Raw genomic sequence first — 14,091 nt, 5'->3', positions numbered from 1 at the left:
TATGATTATAACTGAAATGGATTTAAAATTGTATTTCTGTTAGTATCTTGCCCACTTTTGATATCAATCTTATAATAAACTCACCAAGTGACTATATATGTATATATTTCTCTTCTCTGAAACTATCTTGCAAAAGAATTATCTTTACCGTGAATGTTTCTTAAAATTCACCTATAAAACCTCTGTGATTACTGTCTTTTGTGGTTGTGAGGTGAAGTTTTTTGGGGTAGTATAACTTTGTTGAATGGTTATTGCTTTTTCTCCTAGTGTATATACTATTTTTATTCTATATATCATTTTTTTCTTTTTCTTTCTTCTTCTTGTGGATTGACTGGGACTTTTAAAAATTCTTTCTTTCTTGCACATCATATGGTGTATCAGCCTTTTTTCCCCCTTTAATCTTTAAATGTTTAGTCTTTTCAAAGAACTAGCTTGTAACTTTATTAATATTCTCTGTATCTTTTTGTTTTCTATTTGATAGTTCCTGAATTATGTATAATTTCCTTTCTTCTACCTTATTTGGGTTAGCATTTTTCCCCCTCTCCTCTTCTCTTCCTTCTCCACCTCCTCTTTTCCTCCTTCTCCTTCTCTTTCTCTTATTTTCTTCTTGTCTCCTGAGTTGAATAGTTGAGCTCACTTTCTTTCCAGGATTTTGCTTTTTCTAATATATTTATTCAGAGATATGAGTGTACCTCTAATTATTGCTTTGGTTACATATCCCATACATTTTGCTGTGTAATACTTTGAATGTCATTTGTTTTCAAACATTTCAGCTATTTGGGAATATGCTTTCTGGTTTATTTATTTATTTATTTATTTAACTTTTTATCATTTTCAAGCATAATTTTCTAGTGTAGCAATTGCCTTGGGATCACGGACATTTTTGAAATTTGTTGAGATTTATTTTGTATTTTACAACTGTTGCATGTGTTTTTTAAGAATGTATGTACTCCACCTGTTGGCTACTGAGGTTTCTATGTATTTCTTAGATTGGGCCTTTCATTTGTGTTATTCAAATATATATCCTTACAAATTTTTGCTATTATCTTTATTTCTTAGGGAAGTATTTTAAATCTTCCCTCTATGGCTATGGATTTGTCCCCTTCTCTGATTCAGTAAACTCCTCCCTTACTTGAAGCCATGTTTATGGAGCACGTAAGGCCATGATTACTATATCTTCTTGATGGATCATTTCCTTTTTTATTATTTGATGCCTCTCAACATCTATTTGTGAGGGATTTTTTTTGCCTTAAAATCCATCTTGCCTCCTATTTAAAATTTGCTAGAATAATTTTGCCTCATATATATCTTTTTCCATCTTTTTGTTTTCAACTTTATCCAGCAATATTTTTTGAAGTAAGCCACTTGTAAGCCTCATTTAGCAAAATGTTTTCATTCTGCTCTTTCAGTGTACAGCTATAAACTTTATCATGCATATTTAAGTTTTTAGCAAATCAACTCTTCATTCCTCCTTACAACAGAAGATCTTGAAATACAGTCAGTTTTGCCATAATGCAACATATGCATTCTTACAAATCTGCATTGTGTACAATTGTGTAACAAGAACTACAGGGCTAATGGCAAACATGAGGTTAGGGGCACAACACTCAAGAAATTTGTTGGTGATGCACACAAAAAAGATAGTCACTAATAAAAATAGCACCTAACAAAAATTTTACACATGTCCCGTTGGCCCTGTAGACTCAGCCCTATAGGGGAGGGGCCTGGATGGGTCCTTCTTGCTAAATCTAAATGTGCTATTTTTCTTTATTCTATCTCCATTATCCTTATAGAAAATCCTCCTCTATTCTTATTTTGATTAATTCTTAGCAAAAATTTATTGGGCCTATATAGACATTTGTGGGGTTTGTAATTTTCTTTATTTTCTTACTGGCTAGTACAGAGAATGGGGTGGTGAGTGGGATAATTAATGTATATCAATCCAAGGAACCTAGAATCATAGGATTATTGGCAGCGTGGATCACAACTGGTTAATAAAGAAAAGAGCTATTGACAATAGTCATTGTTCATGTAATACAGATTTAATTGCCATTGGAAACTTCAGCTTATTCCCAAATAGAACTATCCCAGGTGTTAGCATGGATTTGGGACTGATCTAGAAATTTAGAAGAAAGAAATCGAAAGATGCTTATTGTACTTCCCCCTTCCCTATTACAGCTATGTTCCATGGAACCTCCATGAGCCGCAAAGAGGCAAATTTGACTTCTCTGGAAACCTGGACCTGGAGTAAGTGCTGTCACTGCTTCTGTGGCCTGGTCCAGGGTGGGGAGACAGAGACGTGGCCCCTTGGATTTGATTAGGCCATCTTGGTTCTGCATTGAGAACCAGAGAGAGGCTGGGACCTGGAACCTTGTTCTCAAGACCCAAATGCTCTCTAGCCATGAACTTGTTACTCTCAGGGGTCTGGGTTTACCTCGTCTGAGCTCAGACCTTTTCACTGCAGCTCGGAGGTGCCTAATCCCCAGTGTCTGCCTTGCTTTGCAGTGTGGTCCAGCCATCTGGTCTGGGACAAGGCTTGCCTCTCTAGGGTAGTAAGGCACTTGGGGTCAGGTTCACTGTTAGGACCCCACCTCCACCCCTCCCTGTATCCTGTCTGATGCCCTTGGTCCTCTTGCCCCCAGTGGAGGTATGCAGAAGGTACTGGGCTGGGAGCAGGGGAGAATCCAGCTCGCAAGGCGTCTGAAAGCAGGGAGGGGAGGAGCCAGGTAGATCCACCACCTTGTGATGTGTGCCAGGCTCATCCCCACCCTCCCCCTCTGATGTCTTGAGAGCTGCTGACACTGACCTCCCTAGGGCCTTTGTGCTGATGGCTGCGGAGATCGGGTTGTGGGTGATTCTGCGTCCAGGCCCCTACATCTGCAGTGAGATGGACCTCGGGGGCTTGCCCAGGTGAGCAGTGCTGAGTCCAGTATAGTAAAGTTGTTGGCTTTACTAAACATAAAACTTCAGTCTAATAACAAATGAGCACATCCGCTGTGTCTTGCACTGTTATGTGCTTTACACACATTGTCTCAGACAATGGTTGCAGTAATAGGGTGAGGTATAGGTGCTCTTGTAATCCTCATTTTACAGATGACACATCTTCCTAGTGCTCTAGGCATGTGGCCAAGAGTGTGCAGGGGAAGAGGAAGCATTGGGATGATCATAGTCTTCTTGCCCCACTGGAGAGAGCTATGCCCAACTCTGTCAGTAGTGGGAAGAATGGGAACAGAAGCTTTAGACAGTGATGGGTGGGCTTGTTCTGATGATGTCTGATTGTTCTTTTATTTTGTCAGTGGAAGACCAAGTTCTCTTGTACTAAGCGCCTTCAGATTCCCTCCCCTCCCTCTCATTTTTCTCTGCCTTTTTCTCTCATCTGTGATGCATGCTTTTAATCCAAACAACTAAGGTTCAGGGTGAGAATTTAAGAATGCTCTTCTGTTATCTCCACAAGCTGACAGGACTGCCCATTTAGTTCATGGCTTTGCCCCCAGGTGAGTACTTTTACTCCCCTTTGTCATGTAAAGGAATTTCTTTTGTCCAAGGTGAGCTAGTTTTCGCTTTCCAGCTCTGGAGCAGAAAATGCCTGACCCTTGCAAGAAGAGGGAGCTTTCGAGAAGCAGCAATTCATGGTGCAGTTAGCTGGAAGCCATACCCAGCACCTTACAAGTTGACCTGGGGACAAGCTTACTTACTTGTAAGCTCCTCCTCTGTGCTGGAAATCTTAGGTCTTGGAGGAAATGTAACCATTTGCCTAAAGTACGTACACTGTGTTCAAGAAAAATGTTTTAAATAAACTGAACAAGAATGGAGGAGGGTATTAAGATGTGGGTGTACAAATCTTGATGGTAAGTTGTAAAGTGTCATGTCGATGGAGGTGGTATCTTTTCTTCTAAATCTGTGGGATGGTCCAAAAAGCTGACATGGACACATCCCTTCAGGACCCCTGAGTTCTCCAGGATCATGGGCATGATCAGAGGATGTAAAACTGCCCAAGAGAGATCTGGAAAGGGGCAGACTGTCATGCCTGGCCCAGCCCCCGCACCGCTGCATTCCCAACTCAGAACTGAGCTTGTCCTCTTTCACCCCCAGCTGGTTGCTGCAAGACCCTAAGATGATATTAAGAACAACCTACAAGGGCTTTGTTGAAGCAGTTAATAAGTATTTTGACCACCTCATTTCCAGAGTTGTTCCTCTCCAGGTAAAGCAAATTTCTCTTTCCTTCTTTCTTATCTTTGCTCTAGGAAAATAATTTTTCTGGCTTGTTCACAGAATAGGTCATGCCTAGTCTCTGTGAGAATTTAAACTGATATTCTTGCAATTTTCAATTCTAGACCTTTGTCTTAAGTGCAGCCTTTACCTCAAGGTTTCTAGAAAGACACACATCTTACAAGGGACTGATGAAGGGTGTTCATTTGTGGTTGTCATTGTTCTGAATGTACTCGATATTCATTAAACTCACTGATATTCATACTGCTTATTTTTACCCTTAAATTATCTTTATTGTTTTAAATAGTTAATACAAGCCCTTGGTGATAAAGCTCAACAGAGTACAAAAGAGTTTATGGTGAAATAAGTCTCCCCTCTTACCCTGAATGAAAGCCATTCATTGTCTTTTCAGGAGACAATTTTGCTAGATTTTTGTGTCTTTCCAGAGGATTTCTACACATATAGAAATAAATTATTTATATACACACTTACACATGTGTATGTATGCATACTTTTTAATAAAAAATATGCAATTTCCACTGAAAATTTTCTTGTTAACTTAAAAATATATTTTTGGAACCCATTCTTTTTAAGGACTGCATAGCATTCCACAAATGGATATATCATAATTCATTTAACTAGTACCTTGTCATGGACATTTGATTTTTTTTTTTAATATATGAAATTTATTGTCAAACTGGTTTCCATACAACACCCAGTGCTCATCCCAAAAGGTGCCCTCCTCAATACCCATCACCCACCCTCCCCTCCCTCCCACCCCCCATCAACCCTCAGTTTGTTCTCAGTTTTTAAGAGTCTCTTATGCTTTGGCTCTCTCCCACTCTAACCTCTTTTTTTTTTTTTCTTCCCCTTCCCCATGGGTTTCTGTTACGTTTCTCAGGATCCACATAACAGTGAAACCATATGGTATCTGTCTTTCTCTGTATGGCTTATTTCACTTAGCATCACACTCTCCAGTTCCATCCACGTTGCTACAAAGGGCCATATTTCATTTTTTCTCATTGCCACGTAGTATTCCATTGTGTATATAAACCACAATTTCTTTATCCATTCATCAGTTGATGGACATTTAGGCTCTTTCCATAATTTGGCTATTGTTGAGAGTGCTGCTATAAACATTGGGGTACAAGTGCCCCTATGCATCAGTACTCCTGTATCCCTTGGATAAATTCCTAGCAGTGCTATTGCTGGGTCATAGGGTAGGTCTAGTTTTAATTTTCTGAGGAACCTCCACACTGCTTTCCAGAGCGGCTGCACCAATTTGCATTCCCCCCAACAGTGCAAGAGGGTTCCCGTTTCTCCACATCCTCTCCAGCATCTATAGTCTCCTGATTTGTTCATTTTGGCCACTCTGACTGGTGTGAGGTGATATCTGAGTGTGGTTTTGATTTGTATTTCCCTGATAAGGAGTGACATTGAACATCTTTTCATGTGCCTGTAGGCCATCCGGATGTCTTCTTTAGAGAAGTGTCTATTCATGTTTTCTGCCCATTTCTTCACTGGGTTATTTGTTTTTCGGGTGTGGAGTTTGATGAACTCTTTATAGATTTTGGATACTAGCCCTTTGTCCGATATGTCATTTGCAAATATCTTTTCCCATTCTGTTGGTTGCCTTTTAGTTTTGTTGGTTGTTTCCTTTGCTGTGCAGAAGCTTTTTATCTTCATAAGGTCCCAGTAATTCGCTTTTGCTTTTAATTCCCTTGCCTTTGGGGATGTGTCGAGTAAGAGATTGCTACGGCTGAGGTCAGAGAGGTCTTTTCCTGCTTTCTCCTCTAAGGTTTTGATGGTTTCCTGTCTCACATTCAGGTCCTTTATCCATTTTGAGTTTATTTTTGTGAATGGTGTAAGAAAGTGGTCTAGTTTCAACCTTCTGCATGTTGCTGTCCAGTTCTCCCAGCACCATTTGTTAAAGAGACTGTCTTTTTTCCATTGGATGTTCTTTCCTGCTCTGTCAAAGATGAGTTGGCCATACTTTTGTGGGTCTAGTTCTGGGGTTTCTATTCTATTCCATTGGTCTATGTGTCTGTTTTTGTGCCAATACCAGGCTGTCTTGATGATGACAGTTTTGTAGTAGAGGCTAAAGTCTGGGATTGTGATGCCTCTTGCTTTGGTCTTCTTCTTCAAAATTACTTTGGCTATTTGGGGCCTTTTGTGGTTCCATATGAATTTTAGGATTGCTTGTTCTAGTTTTGAGAAGAATGCTGGTGCAATTTTGATTGGGATTGCATTGAATGTCTAGATAGCTTTGGGTAGTATTGACATTTTGACAATATTTATTCTTCCAATCCATGAGCAGGGAATGTCTTTCCATTTCTTTAAATCTTCTTCAGTTACCTTCATAAGCTTTCTATAGTTTTCAGCATACAGATCTTTTACATCTTTGGTTAGATTTATTCCTAGGTATTTTATGCTTCTTGGTGCAATTGTGAATGGGATCAGTTTTTGTCTTTCTGTTGCTTCATTGTTAGTGTATAAGAATGCAACTGATTTCTGCACATTGGTTTTGTATCCTGCAACTTTGCTGAATTCATGTATCAGTTCTAGCAGACTTTTGGTGGAGTCTATCGGATTTTCCATGTATAATATCATGTCATCTGCAAAAAGCGAAAGCTTGACTTCCTCTTTGCCAATTTGGATGCCTTTGATTTCTTTTTGTTGTCTGACTGCTGATGCTAGAAATTCCAGCACTATGTTAAACAACAGTGGTGAGAGTGGGCATCCCTGTCGTGTTCCTGATCTCAGGGAAAAAGCTCTCAGTTTTTCCCCGTTGAGGATGATGTTAGCTGTGGGCTTTTCATAAATGGCTTTTATGATCTTTAAGTATGTTCCTTCTATCCCAACTTTCTCAAGGGTTTTTATTAAGAAACGGTGCTGAATTTTGTCAAAGGCCTTTTCTGCATCAATTGACAGGATCATATGGTTCTTCCCTTTTTTTTTGTTAATGTGATGTATCACGTTGATTGATTTGCGAATGTTGAACCAGCCCTGCATCCCAGGAATGAATCCCACTTGATCATGGTGAATAATTCTTTTTATATGCCGTTGAATTTGATTTGCTAGTATCTTATTGAGAATTTTTGCATCCATATTCATCAGGGATATTGGCCTGTAGTTCTCTTTTTTTTACTGGGTCTCTGTCTGGTTTAGGAATCAAAGTAATACTGGCTTCATAGAATGAGTCTGTAAGTTTTCCTTCCTTTTCTATTTCTTGGAATAGCTTGAGAAGGATAGGTATTATCTCTGCTTTAAATGTCTGGTAGAACTCCCCTGGGAAGCCATCTGGTCCTGGACTCTTATTTGTTGGGAGACTTTTGATAACCGATTCAATTTCTTCGCTGGTTATGGGTCTGTTCAAGCTTTCTATTTCCTCCTGATTGAGTTTTGGAAGAGTGTGGGTGTTTAGGAATTTGTCCATTTCTTCCAGGCTGTCCAATTTGTTGGCATATAATTTTTCATAGTATTCCCTGATAATTGTTTGTATCTCTGAGGGATTGGTTGTAATCATTCCATTTTCATTCATGATTTTATCTATTTGGGTCATCTCCCTTTTCTTTTTGAGAAGCCTGGCTAGAGGTTTGTCAATTTTGTTTATTTTTTCAAAAAACCAACTCTTGGTTTCGTTGATCTGCTCTACAGTTTTTTTAGATTCTTTATTGTTTATTTCTGCTCTGATCTTTATTATTTCTCTTCTTCTGCTGGGTTTAGGCTGCCTTTGCTGTTCTGCTTCTATTTCCTTTAGGTGTGCTGTTAGATTTTGTATTTGGGATTTTTCCTGTTTCTTGAGATAGGCCTGGATTGCAACGTATTTTCCTCTCAGGGCTGCCTTTGCTGCGTCCCAAAGCGCTTGGATTGTTCTATTTTCATTTTCGTTTGTTTCCATATATTTTTTAATTTCTTCTCTAATTGCCTGGTTGACCCACTCATTCGTTAGTAGGGTGTTCTTTAACCTCCATGCTTTTGGAGGTTTTCCAGACTTTTTCCTGTGGTTGATTTCAAGCTTCATAGCATTGTGGTCTGAAAGTATGCATGGTATAATTTCAATTCTTGTAAACTTATGAAGGGCTGTTTTGTGACCCAGTATATGATCTATCTTGGAGAATGTTCCATGTGCACTCGAGAAGAAAGTATATTGTGTTGCTTTGGGATGCAGAGTTCTAAATATATCTGTCAAGTCCATCTGATCCAATGTATCATTCAGGGCCCTTGTTTCTTTATTGACCATGTGTCTAGATGATCTGTCCATTTCTGTAAGTGGAGTGTTAAAGTCCCCTGCAATTACCACATTCTTATCAATAAGGTTGCTTATGTTTATGAGTAATTGTTTTATATATTTGGGGGCTCCGGTATTCGGCGCATAGACATTTATAATTGTTAGCTCTTCCTGATGGATAGCCCCTGTAATTATTATATAATGCCCTTCTTCATCTCTTGTTACAGCCTTTAATTTAAAGTCTAGTTTGTCTGATATAAGTATGGCTACTGCAGCTTTCTTTTGGCTTCCAGTAGCATGATAAATAGTTCTCCATCCCCTCACTCTCAATCTAAAGGTGTCCTCAGATCTAAAATGAGTCTCTTGTAGACAGCAAATAGATGGGTCTTGTTTTTTTATCCATTCTGATACCCTATGTCTTTTGGTTGGCACATTTAATCCATTTACATTCAGTGTTATTATAGAAAGATACGGGTTTAGAATCATTGTGATGTCTGTATGATTTATGCTTGTAGTGATGTCTCTGGTACTTTGTCTCACAGGATCCCCCTTAGGATCTCTTGTAGGGCTGGTTTCGTGGTGACAAATTCCTTCAGTTTTTGTTTGTTTGGGAAGACCTTTATCTCTCCTTCTATTCTAAATGACAGACTTGCTGGGTAAAGGATTCTTGGCTGCATATTTTTTCTGTTTAGCACACTGAAGATATCGTGCCGAGCCTTTCTGGCCTTCCAAGTTTCAAAAGACAGATCAGTCACGAGTCTTATAGGTCTCCCTTTATATGTGAGGGCACGTTTATCCCTTGCTGCTTTCAGAATTTTCTCTTTATCCTTGTATTTTGCCAGTTTCACTATGATATGTTGTGCAGAAGATTGATTCAAGTTACGTCTGAAGGGAGTTCTCTGTGCCTCTTGGACTTCAATGCCTTTTTCCTTCCCCAGTTCAGGGAAGTTCTCAGCTATTATTTCTTCAAGAACCCCTTCAGCACCTTTCCCTCTCTCTTCCTCCTCTGGGATACCAATTATGCGTATATTATTTCTTTTTAGTGTATCACTTAGTTCTCTAATTTTCCCCTCATACTCCTGGATTTTTTTATCTCTCTTTCTTTCAGCTTCCTCTTTCTCAATAACTTTATCTTCTAGTTCACCTATTCTCTCCTCTGCCTCTTCAATCCGAGCTGTCGTCGTTTCCATTTTGTTTTGCATTTCGTTTAAAGCGCTTTTCAGCTCCTCGTGACTATTCCTTAGTCCCTTGATCTCTGTAGCAAGAGATTCTCTGCTGTCCTCTATATTGTTTTCAAGCCCAGCGATTAATTTTATGACTATTATTCTAAATTCAGTTTTTGTTATATTATTTAAATCCTTTTTGATCAGTTCATTAGCTGTTGTTATTTCCTGGAGATTCTTCTGAGGGGAATTCTTCCGTTTGGTCATTTTGGATAGTCCCAGGAGTGGTGAGGACCTGCAGGGCACTTCCCCTGTGCTGTGGTGTATAACTGGAGTTGGTGGGCAGGGCCGCAGTCAGACCTGATGTCTGCCCCCAGCCCACCGCTGGGGCCACAGTCAGACTGGTGTGTGCCTTCTCTTCCCCTCTCCTAGGGGCGGGATTCCCTGTGGTTTGGCGTGGCCCATCTGGGCTACTTGCACACTGCCAGGCTTGTGGTGCTGGGGCTCTGGCGTATTAGCTGGGGTGGGCAGGCAAGGTGCACGGGGGCAGGAGGGGCAGGCTTAGCTCACTTCTCCTTAGGTGATCCACTTCAGGAGGGGCCCTGTGGCAGCGAGGGAGTCAGATCCGCTGCCAGAGGTTTGGCTCCGCAGGAGCACAGAGTTGGGTGTTTGCACGGAGCGAGCAAGTTCCCTGGCAGGAACTGGTTCCCTTTGGGATTTTGGCTGGGGGATGGGCGGGGGAGATGGCGCTGGTGAGCGCCTTTGTTCCCTGCCAAACTGAGCTCTGTCGTCTGGGGGCTCAGCAGCTCTCCCTCCCTTTGTCCTCCAGCCTTCCCGCTTTCTGAGCAGAGCTGTTAACTTATGACCTCCCAAACGCTAAGTCGCGCTTGCTGTCGGAACACAGTCTGTCAGGCCCCTCCGCTTTTGCCAGCCAGACTCGGGGGCTCTGCTTGGCCGGCGAGCCGCCCCTCTGCCCCGGCTCCCTCCCACCAGTCCGTGGAGGGCGCACGGCCTCGCTGCCCTTCCTACCCTCTTCCGTGGGCCTCTCGTCTGCGCTTGGCTCCAGAGACTCCGTTCTGCTAATCCTCTGGCGGTTTTCTGGGTTATTTAGGCAGGTGTAGGTAGAATCTAAGTGATCAGCAGGATGCACGGTGAGCCCAGCGTCCTCCTACACCGCCATCTTCCCTCTCTCCTGTCGACATTTGATTTTTTAAATTTATGCTATAATGCGTAACTTGGTTCACATATCACTTTGTACCTGTGTGGATATATTTTCTCTTGCTCACATTCCAGTTTGTTTAAGTTTCATAAATGTAAAGAGTACAGATACCATGCATTTTCCTTTCTTCATGGAGTCTCCTCATCTTATGCAAGGTACCCACAGCCCAAAGACCAGTCTATAAAAACAAAACAAATATTATACCCTGAAGTTTATAAGGCAGGAATTATTTGGTCATTATGGTTTTTTTTTGTTAATACAACTTTCTTATAAACAAGAGGAGACACATGGTTATTATTTAAATAAAAATATATCTTATTTTAAGAGTGTATCTCTTGATATAACTTGAGTGGGGATAAAAAACAGTTATTATGTTTTTATAAATACCAATAAAGAGTTTATTAGAGTCTTCTTTTTGGGGGAAATATGATACGGACCTAGCCCTTTATAACTACTTCTCAATTGTGAATTGTGAGTTACTATTGGAATAATTATTGAGAAAAGAAACAGGAGATTAGGAATAGAAATAAAGGGAAAGACAGATTAAGAATAATGTCTCTGTAGTATAGCTTTAGGAGAGATGAGCAATGCTGCAGGGAAGAAGGCATCATCTTTAGAATTAAACTCTGGGTCTGTTATGCAGAGTCAAGAAAGGCTGAAAGCCATATGTTTCTGGCATTTAGATGGGGCCTGATGTAGGAGCAAAAATCTCTGAGCCTTAAAATTAGAAAGACTTTGAATGTTTGGCTAGAAGTTCAAGCACAAGTACAAATGCCATGTAGCATTAGTGCAGATGCAGCAAGCAAAGCAAATATATAAATATCCCACTGAAATCATGAGGTGAGAAATCTTAGGAAATTTTTAAGAAGCAAGGAATTATAAGTGCAAATGAAATTTAAAAGACCTATTATTACTAAATTGTTAGTATTTTAGTGTTTTCTATTAGGTTACCTTCATTGTTTTAATTACTGTATTTAAATAATTTTTATAGTGTATTTACTCTTTTACTTGGGACTTTCATTCTTCTCAACCTGTTTGTTTTGTAAGGTCAGCTGTGAATTCTCCTGTGACGGGGATTTTAGAAATCTCACCCTTCATGTTGGGGAGAAGATATGGTTCAATAATACAAACAACTGTTCTCACTTCATCAATGAGGAATACTTAGGTTCACTCAACAAGTAATTATTGAGCACTTGCTATGTGCCAGCTGCTGTGTAGGAGCTTAGCTTCCAATGGAGAGAAGGACAGACATTGTCCCTGTCCCATGGAGGCAATGACCACTTACAAATTGAGGAATAGTTGCTTCAGTGGAAGAAGTGCAGGACACCCCTCATAGGGGTAAGCAGCCAAGGAGAAAGGAAGGTTCAGGGCATGCTCTCCAGAAAAAGTAACTTAAACAGTGACCTGAAGGGTGGGCAGGCATTAGCAATGGTCAGGAGTCTCCATCATGGGTGAAGACCAGAGGACAAGAGATAGAATGAAGAGTCTGAAGAGCTGGAGGAAGTGCAGTTGGTGTGGAGCATAGAATCTGAGGTGGGAAAGAGGCAAAAGGTGAAGCTGTAGAGGAAAACCCACTACACATACTCATTCTCTTCTGTTCCAACTCAGGGGCTAGGGTCCCATTGTACAAAAGGGAATATCACTCTAAAATTGGCATTTACTCCATAGGCAATAAGGAGCCATGTGGTGGGTGAAGTGGTCAGGCTGTCAAGAGCTCACTCTGCCTTCAGTATCAAGAGAGACTTCTGCACTTGAGTGTGGAAGAACATTGAAAGATTAAGTTAAACATTGCAAACTTATAATTTCAGTAGCACTAGGTCACTCTTGATGACAGGTGGCAAGATGGCGTTGGAACACTTACCATTGTGGTTTGAGGAGTGGAGTCAAAGTGAGAAAGCAGAGAAAGTGAGTGTAGACAACTGGTAATTCTTTCAAGAAACAGGGTTCTTTAAAATGAGAAAGCAAGAGAACTGTGGGTGGGGGAACAGGATTGGGGTCCATGTTTACTCTCCCTCTCTCTAGTGTGATGGTTCAGAATAAATTTCCATGATGATGGAGGGCAGTTGGTTTGGAAGGAAAGGTTGAAAGTAGAGAAGGTAGAGGGAACAGGGCAGAGAGCCAAGTTCCCAAGCAGGTGGTAGGAGGCAGTGGGACTCCATACATGAGTGGTGGCATTATCCTAAGACAGGAGGAGGGAGGGATGCCCCTTTCATATTCTGGGGAAAGTAGATAGGGTGGGCATGGAAGCAGGAGAGTTTGTAGGTTTGGGATTCATATTTAAGCAGATAATTAGTATGAGAAAAAGATAATTAGTATGAGAAAAAGAGGGAAAACTGTAGGAGTTGCTTAAATCCAAAGACTAGGGAAGGTGGAACTCTGTGCAACAGCTGAGGCAAATGGAGGTGACTGACTCTGGGCCCTGGAGGAGAGGGAGTACCGAGGGAACATGAGGTAACTACTTGGATCAAAGCTTACTGCACCAGATATGTGATCTTAGCAGGAAACCCAGAGACTCCAGGCTTTTTCCACCAGTAGCTTCACACTCTTCCTTGATCTGCTTGTCTCTCAGTATCGCAAGAGAGGCCCCATCATTGCAGTGCAGGTGGAGAATGAATATGGTTCATTTGCCGAGGATAAAGATTACATGCCTTATATTCAGAAGGTAAGAAACATTTGATTTGTCCCCATATTTACATGCTTTCTTCCTCACTCTGACACTTTTACAAGCATGCATTTCTGAGACCCTGTTGCATGGGTGATCCTGTGGTAGGTGCTGTGGGTGATGAGAATATGTGAAATCAAGTTCAGTGTCTCTGTGAATCTTCAGTATTGCCACAGCTGTCAGGGTTTCCTCAAATAACTTCATTAGGAGATAAAAATTGATGTGGAAAGTTGATTCTTTCCTGTTGCTATCTCTATGACCCACAATTCTCCTTAAATCTGGGCGCTGGTGAATTTACATCCATAGTAAATAAATAATGCTTCATGAACTTAATAACATAGCTCTCATCTTGTGGCTTCCTGACCTGTAGTGCTAACACTCTTTCCTCATAAATGCATGCTTGCCCTTGCTTCTCCATGGGGGGAATGTCTCAGGCCAGGGAATAACTGCAGTCCTGCCTGGTTGCCTTTCTGATGGTTCGGGCCCCTTCCTGTCCCTAACTTCCCACAGTGAAGAAGCTGATGAGTTTTATATAAACTGGACCTCCTCTCCAGGTTGGTGAGCAGAACTTGGAGTTGCATGTTGGCTGTGTCCACACAGAACCCCC

The 14,091-nt window shown here is 41.0% G+C and overlaps 1 protein-coding gene across 1 annotated transcript in view; it reads left to right on the top strand.

Moving 5' to 3' along the window:
• The window catches only part of LOC109250319 (beta-galactosidase-1-like protein 3), a 58,277-nt gene that overhangs the window by 3,256 nt on the left and 40,930 nt on the right, over positions 1–14,091 (top strand). The window contains exons 4-7 of the mRNA XM_019421328.2: positions 2,179–2,247; positions 2,815–2,910; positions 4,093–4,201; positions 13,392–13,484. Of these exons, the coding sequence (XP_019276873.1) occupies positions 2,179–2,247; positions 2,815–2,910; positions 4,093–4,201; positions 13,392–13,484 (367 nt within the window). The remainder of the gene's footprint in view (positions 1–2,178; positions 2,248–2,814; positions 2,911–4,092; positions 4,202–13,391; positions 13,485–14,091) is intronic.

This window comes from Panthera pardus, unplaced genomic scaffold, assembly GCF_024362965.1.
Source record: "Panthera pardus isolate Hobbes unplaced genomic scaffold, ASM2436296v1 HiC_scaffold_12, whole genome shotgun sequence".
NCBI classification, from domain to species: domain Eukaryota; kingdom Metazoa; phylum Chordata; class Mammalia; order Carnivora; family Felidae; genus Panthera; species Panthera pardus.
The sequence above is the reverse complement of the archived record's forward strand: the minus strand, read 5'-3'. Positions and strand labels throughout refer to the sequence as shown.